General features: G+C 34.5%; 2 protein-coding genes across 2 annotated transcripts; one reads left to right on the forward strand and one right to left on the reverse strand.

Moving 5' to 3' along the window:
- The first annotated feature begins 351 nt into the window (after positions 1-351).
- Positions 352-4066, forward strand: LOC102624654 (protein ECERIFERUM 26-like). The gene is made up of 2 exons (XM_006489789.3): positions 352-910; positions 3029-4066. The coding sequence occupies exons 1-2, from the start codon at positions 488-490 to the stop codon at positions 3884-3886; spliced, it is 1281 nt and encodes a 426-aa protein (XP_006489852.2). The 5' UTR covers positions 352-487; the 3' UTR covers positions 3887-4066.
- A 1328-nt stretch (positions 4067-5394) lies between these two features.
- LOC102624939 (chaperone protein dnaJ 20, chloroplastic) lies at positions 5395-7112 on the reverse strand. The gene is made up of 2 exons (XM_006489790.4): positions 6559-7112; positions 5395-5810 (listed from the first exon to the last, which is right to left on the reverse strand). Exons 1-2 carry the CDS (start codon positions 7030-7032, stop codon positions 5661-5663), a joined length of 624 nt encoding a protein of 207 aa, XP_006489853.1. The 5' UTR covers positions 7033-7112; the 3' UTR covers positions 5395-5660.
- Between the last annotated feature and the right edge of the window lie 374 nt (positions 7113-7486).

The raw sequence follows: 7486 nt of genomic DNA on the forward strand, positions 1-7486 counted from the left end.
TATAATTATTGTATACTTAATACGATATTAATTTATTATATTGGACAAAATCAGTTTGCTTGGCAATCACTAGCACAGTGATAAATCACTTCATTATTTTCATCTTTCTCTTGAAAGTATTAATTCATAACATGTTCCAGAACCAAGCACATGTGGTTAAAGAGATTTTTTTTTCTTTTTTATTAATCAGTTATTTAGAGACAAATATGGTGTCTCAATAAGACTGGTCGAAACAGTTGCATCCATGAAAGCTCAAGTTTGGTGAACATTAATGCAACGCCCTCAAAGCCCAGAACCCTAACTGATCCATAATTCTAGCCAATGAGAAGATTACACACAGCTGGTCTCTATTAATTCTTCCATCTGCTTGATTGCTCCATTTCTTAATATAAATGCATACAAGCGTCAGATCAATTTTTTTCCCATGCACACCCATCAACTCGATCAAATTCTTCGTCAATAATCTCTCTCTCTCAAAACCTCAGCCATGGTCAACGACTTACTAATTCACAGCATCCGGCTCTCATCGGTCGGGCCGGGGAAGGCGACCGGGTCCGACGTGGTTCATGAGCTGAGCGGCATGGACTTAGCCATGAAGCTTCATTATCTCAAAGGTTTCTACATTTTTAGAAGCCATGCCGTACAAGGGCTAAGCATCAAGCTCATCAAGGAATCAACTTTCTATTTGTTCAACAATTATTACTGGACTTGCGGCCGGCTTAGACGATCGGATTCCGGCAGGCCCTACTTGAAGTGCAACGATTGCGGCGCCAGGTTTGTTGAGGCTCAGTGTGACAAAACTGTTGACGAACTGCTGGAAATGGGAGACTATTCTTCTTTCCCGAATCTGCTTGTTTATCACCAACCTATTGGTCCTGATCTAGCGTTTTCCCCTCCAATTTACTTACAGGTAAGGCTAGCTGCGTCGTTTACTTTCTTGGGAAAAAAAAAAACTTATTGAAAAAGAATCACATGAGTTTGGTAAAATGGTCATGGAAATTTTTTATTTAAAAAAATAGGAGTATGTCTACGATTGAGACACATATTTTATTTAAAAAATACTTGTTGTAAAGAAAGATTGAGAAAAAAAAGAAAAAAAAAAGAATAAATGAGTAAAAGGAAAAGATAAATATATTTTATCTTTTCTCTCTTCTTTCTCTGTGCCTACCACTATTCATTTTATTCTGGTGTTCAAAAATAAATGTGGAAGCTATAGTGTAACAGAAGCGTGTCTCAAAAGTCGAAAGGGGTATCTATGACCATTGCGTCAAAAAATCACCGGGTGTTACTATCACTTTTCTCAATTACGATCATAACACTTTCCAATGCTATAATTATTTTAACGAAAATCATCAAAGCTTGTTTGTTAAAAGTAATAATTTCCTCCATATTTTAAAATCCTTTTCGCCATAAAAATAATTATGTTAACTTTCAACTCTTTTGTGTCTTATATACAATCTAGGCGCCATAAAAAATTTTATTGATCAACTTACTAAAATAACAGTGGGTTTTGAACATTTTATCATTTAATAATTATATAAACACAAGTAGAAGTATAAAAAAAAATAGCACGCAATCAACTAGAAGATAAAAAGATTAACTATAAAATTGGGGAAAAAAAAGTTCACAGCAGAAAAAGAATTTTTTTTTATCTTTTATGATTTTTGTACTAAATTTTATTCTATTTTCAGTGCATATATTATTTTTCTTTACTTATTTTTTAGCTTTGAAACAAATTGAATAGTTAGCTCCGAGGTTGGTTGTTTCCAGAACTGTAAAATCATAAATGCGTCGGTGAAATGCTCGTGCGATTGGTGTCTTCACATGTTTTTTTGTTGATTCAATCGATCTTTTTTTAAAAACAAAATAATAATAATAATCCTGGAACAAATTAAATACTTTATAAAAGAATAAACCTGCTGGACCACTATTCTATCTTGAATTTTCTAAGTGCACATTTTACTAATTGACATCAATTGAAAGATTGTGATTAATTTCAATAAAATTTACTAATTATCATTATTAATTATCTCATTAACTTGTGAAGTAGATTATTATTTTTTATTTTTTTATTTTCTTCAAATTAGAATTATTTATCTTTACAATTTTTTTATGATTATTTTTCATATACATTATAAACTACAACAAAATCAATTGATATGTCCGAATTTAGAATATTAAATGGTTGTATTCACTTTAAGATTATTATTTTATGATTAAATGCTACTTATTTGTATTCGTTGAGATATTTATTATTTATTTAGTATTTAAAATTTGTAAGGGTACAAATCCAAAAGTACTAATTTTTAAGCTTTTAAGTTCAAAAAAATAATTTAATATTTTATCAGAGATTAAGTAATATATATATCATTCAAATTCAGACGTTTAGCTCCCTTTAAAATTCAACCAATTTAAATTTATTCAGACTTCAGACCAAAAAAAAAAAAAAGTAGTCATCTCAACATTATTTATCTTATCATATTTCTTTCTCGCATGTACATAATTATATAAGAGTCATGTGTATACAATATTATACAATATTAACTAATTATCTTTTGATAGGTGACCCATGTTGAGCATGTAAATAGTTGGTAATACTAGTTAGTTCAACTCGTAATCTTTGTTGAAGTGGTATGGGCAACAAGGGATTCGTACCTTGTATGCATAACGGGGATAGGGATTTGGTTTCCATTCATAAAATGTTTTTTCAAAAATTGGTTTTTTTTTTTGTTGGGGGGGGGGGGGGGGGGGGCCGATGAGGGGATTTGGATAGAGATTAATAAGACAGTTAGTTTGGCCTTGTAAATACGCTCAGATTTACTGCGTTTTAATATTTGGGGTGTTGCTCCCTTACAACTTATGTAAAGTACATAAGTGACTGGAGATGGACAGATGAGCCAGTTACACCATTTTATTAGGGCTGTGCCTTACAGAATCCTTAAGCTAGCAAGCCCCGTTTGTTTGTGTTATATGCATGATCCCCTTTATCTTCTCTTTCTTATAATTCTCCCTCCATCTGACGCGACAGGTTACATGGTTCAAATGTGGAGGAATGTCACTTGGCATGAGCTGGGCCCATATTGTTGGAGATGCATTTTCAGCTTGTGAGTTCATAAATACGATGGGCCAAATTCTCACCGCGATTAAAGCCAATGGACCACCCACTTGTGCAAAGTCAATTTCACCCGGCAAGATAGTGAAATTAGAAATGTCATCATCATTTTTCAAACCCAAAGACCCAATTTCCATAACATGGGTCGACCCGGTTGGAGACCATTGGGTAACTGCCAATAACTGTAAGATGGACACATTCTCATTCCACTTAACAGACTCCCGAATTTCCCATTTACAATCAAATTTCAGGAATCATCATCAGATTCCAGTTTTTGAGTCTCTTTGTGCCATTATTTGGCAATACGTAGCCAAAATCAGAGATGGGTTTGGACCAAACAATGTGACAATTTGCAGAAAGGGTTCTCATATACGGGAAAATGGGAACTTAAGCAATGGTCAAATTATAAGTGCTTTCCAGGCAGATTTTTCTGTCATGGAAGCTGATTTGGAGAAGTTGGCAAGAGTGCTTTGCGATGCTGTTGAGGATGAGAGAAGCCTGATTGAAGAAACAATGGAGAAGGGCAATGGAGTGGCAGATTATATTTTTTATGGAGCAAATTTGACATTTGTGAATTGGGAAGATGCTGATGTTTATGGATTGGAATTGAATGGAGAAAAAGCAGATTTTGCTAGCTTCAGTATTCAAGGTGTTGGCGATGAAGGAGCCGTTTTGGTGCTTCCAGGTGGAAAAGGAAGAATTTTGATGATAATTCTGCCAGAAGATCAAATCCTGAAGCTAAAAACAGAGCTAAAAATGAACGGAGTGTTGTGAGTATTACTAAGTTCAGTTGATAAAAATAGACGGTGGAAACAAGAGATCTGATGTTCAAGCTGTAAAATTACTAGCTATATTATGTTTAATCTTTTAAAAATAATAGTTTGATTTATCTAGTGCTTGTAAAAAGTTTATTTTGGAGAAGTTCTTAATTAAAATATACATTGCTTTAGTACTTATAGGGTTGCAGGCGAGACTGAAATAATCTCAGTTATTCGAGAATTTACTCACCAATTATGTTTGAGTTGTCAAATTAATTTTATTAAATATATTGATTTGAGTTGTTCATTTTGACCCAATACACTATCAATCATCAAATAAGAGATTACCAAACATTATAATTTTGGAATAGATCCTCAAATAATAATCCCCAAATAAGTCTACCACACCCAAAACATAACTCTACTCGTGAAAGATACCAAGGATATATTTATTACTTTTTAAAACACCTTATGAAAGTTAATTTCTTTCAACCAACAGAGGTTTAATCTTTCTAGAGCTCGATTACGTACACCTTTTTCTTTTTTTTCTTTTTTTCTTTTTTTCCCATCATTCAAAGTAATTGTGGAGCACCAAAACTTCAAATCTAGGATTTTCTTCCTTGGAACCTCAAAAGAAGTCATCAAATCGAGTTGATTTTAAGGATTTCTTTGGGACCCAATACACTAGCAATCATCAAATAAGTAATTATTAAACGTAAATTGGGAAAAAAAATTCTCAAATAAGTGATTATTTATTGAGAATCCAAGTAATCTCAAACGTGTATATCCAAAATAAATAAATAAAAGGATAATCTCAAACGCGCACTAAGTCAACAGTGCCTCAGCCACCTTGTACTATTCATGGAAATTTTCATTATTTGTTGGATTAGCCATGCTTCTACATGACCACTCTTTTTCAAGCCTCACTTCTCACGTCACATCAAGCCAATGCTTGTTGGCCTGTCGATATGAGGGCTTAAAGGCTGAAGCCTTGCTCTCCGCAAAAATCTACGAACGATATAGCAGTTGAATTTTCTTTAATTTTTGTCATTTACTTTGAAACCAATCAAATAGGGACATCAACGTCGGTAGCCTCTTCTCCACAATTAAACCTTTTTTGGAAATTTTTCAAAAAACAAAAAACGTTTTTTAGGATAAGCTTGAAACCTACACAAACTTACAAATAGAGTAAAAAGAGATAATGAAAGCACGAATAATTTGAGTGAATACAACAAAACTTCCCACCACTTGCAGCCATAGAGAAAAGTATACATGGTAGCTCACAGAAACTCTTATTAGTGGGCAGAAATTAAAAATGTCCATTTCGAAAAAGGAAATTCTAATTTCACAAACAATTTGTGTTAAACGTAAAATATGCTCTGCATGTATTTCAGAAACAATTTCTCATTAGGCCTCCCTAGCCTTGCTAAACATACCGCTTCCATAATTACATGTTCCATAACCTGGTTGAGTTCAATTTTCTTGAACAACCACACAGTCATTGCAACTCATAAACACAAAATAGAACAAAACTAAACTTTGTTATATAGAATATGTCACTAAATTTATATGTACATATATTATCACAATTATGTTGACACAGCCAAAAAGAAAACTATACAATTTCGGTTTTGATAACTGCTAATTCCATTAGAAAATACTTTTATCATTCTTCCAAGCAATTCAAAAACCCCCATAGCACTTTCATTTCCTCTTCCTAAGAAAAACCGACAAAACCTATCTACAAGGTAGAAATAAAGATTTATATAAGCTATAAAATAAAAACATATCTATAGCTCCTGTGATAATCCATCCCTCTTCCTGCGCATTCGAGCTGCCCATGAAATGTTTCCTCCTGCATCCTTGTTCATGCTTCTTCTCTTCAGCTCAGACAGCTGAGATTGCCAACGATTCCTCCACTCGCTTCTTACTTGAAAGTCCTGATTGCAAAGAGAACTCAAATGAGTGAAAGGTCATTTATCGAACAAAACCAGATATGAGCAAAACCTAACATAAAATTAAAAAAAAAAAGGATGAAAGCATATCTATCACCAGTTGTCTCTTTGTCAAAGATTCAAAGCCTAACAATAAAAAGCAGTCTAATTCCTCTCTCCCCCCCCCCCCCCCCCCCCAAAAAAAAAATCTCAGAGAAAATGAAGCGAGTAATCATAAATACAAAAACTGTCTGACTTATATAGAGCAGAGAGATTCAATTTACATCAAGAAACAATCGGATATTTTTAGAGTGAAATGCCAAAAGTATAAGGGTGTAAACAACACAAAACACAGTAAAAGCTCGACAAATTAACACGCAAATCAATTTATGCCTTGATTAGATATTGTTTCTTGCTAGTCCTGACTTAATGGGTTGTAAGAAACACAAAACACAGTAAAAGCTCAACAAATTAATACTCAAAATGAATTTATGCCTCGATTAAATATTGTTTCTTGCTAATCCTGACTTAGGACCAACGTGCTTAATTATAATCCGATTAACTAATATTTTACTTCATTAATACAATTTTTCCTGAGCCAAAATACTACAGAAAGTCTAATGCCCTAATAATCCAAAAATTCTCGAAAACCCAAATCAATCAAATCCCGTAACCATTTGAGTTTAATATAATTCTAATTTTTGGAAAATTTTATTCAACAGAAACAAGAATGAAGCGAATAAATAAACAATACCACGTCGTTTTGCTGGCGTCTTCGGGCGGAGAAAGCTAGGTGAAGGCCCATGGACAAGTCGCGATCGTAGAGAGCACGCAATCCGGGATCCGACAGCGTTTCATAGGCCTCCTGGACCCGAATAAACCGCTGGGTGTATTCCTCGACTCGATCCGGCGGCGATACGTCAGGATGGTACTTGCGGGCCATCTGCTTATACGCCTGCTTTATCTCCACCAAGCTCACGGACTCCGGTATGCCCAAGAGATCGTAGAAGCTCAGCTCCTTCGATTCGTCGACTACAGCAGTAGCAGTAGCCGTACCGCCGGCGGCGTCGTTTAATTTCGCCTTCACTTTCAACGACCCGAATGATACGCTGGTCGGGTAAATCCGGGGAAACCGGTCAGGTTTTTTGTTGGTGGTTGGGGTAGTGGTGGTGGTCAGGAAGCGGGATTCGCTTCCGGGAATTATCAATCCATAGCTGCTGCAACGCATCTCTCTCTCTCTCTCTCTTTCTCACACTCAACTCCCTCTGTTTGCGGTGCTCTGATCTTATTCTGTTGCTGGTTTTATTTTCTTTTATTTTTGGCTTTAGTTTTAAAATAATAAAGTATAAGTCCCTAATCTAGTACTTTTTTCTCGTATAAGCATCAACTTTCTCCAATTGTATCTGATATGTCCCCACTCTTAAATAGGGTTAGCAAAATTCCTTGAATCCTCCCCGAAATTCGGGATTTCGGCCCATTTGAATGAGATTAGTATAAAATTTTATCTAGATTTATTTTTTAGGTCAAGATTTGAGACTCAAATCTATCTTAATTCACTGTTCATGACAAGATTTAGAATGTTTAAGAATCTCGATCAAGATTCTAAATGTCCCGAAATTTGATTTTTTAAAAATGTAAGATAAGTTGGCTTGATGAAACACATAGATCTTATATGTCGGTTA

This window comes from Citrus sinensis, chromosome 9 (assembly GCF_022201045.2).
Source record: "Citrus sinensis cultivar Valencia sweet orange chromosome 9, DVS_A1.0, whole genome shotgun sequence".
NCBI classification, from domain to species: domain Eukaryota; kingdom Viridiplantae; phylum Streptophyta; class Magnoliopsida; order Sapindales; family Rutaceae; genus Citrus; species Citrus sinensis.

Bases quoted from the DNA above. Each gene is read 5' to 3' on its own strand.
- LOC102624654 (XM_006489789.3), top strand. From the start codon at position 488: ATGGTCAACGACTTACTAATTCACAGCATCCGGCTCTCATCGGTCGGG. The intron at 911-3,028 runs GTAAGGCTAGCT...CTGACGCGACAG, and splicing joins CCCCTCCAATTTACTTACAG to GTTACATGGTTCAAATGTGG.
- LOC102624939 (XM_006489790.4), bottom strand. From the start codon at position 7,032: ATGCGTTGCAGCAGCTATGGATTGATAATTCCCGGAAGCGAATCCCGC. The intron at 5,811-6,558 runs GTATTGTTTATT...CTTTGCAATCAG, and splicing joins GACGCCAGCAAAACGACGTG to GACTTTCAAGTAAGAAGCGA.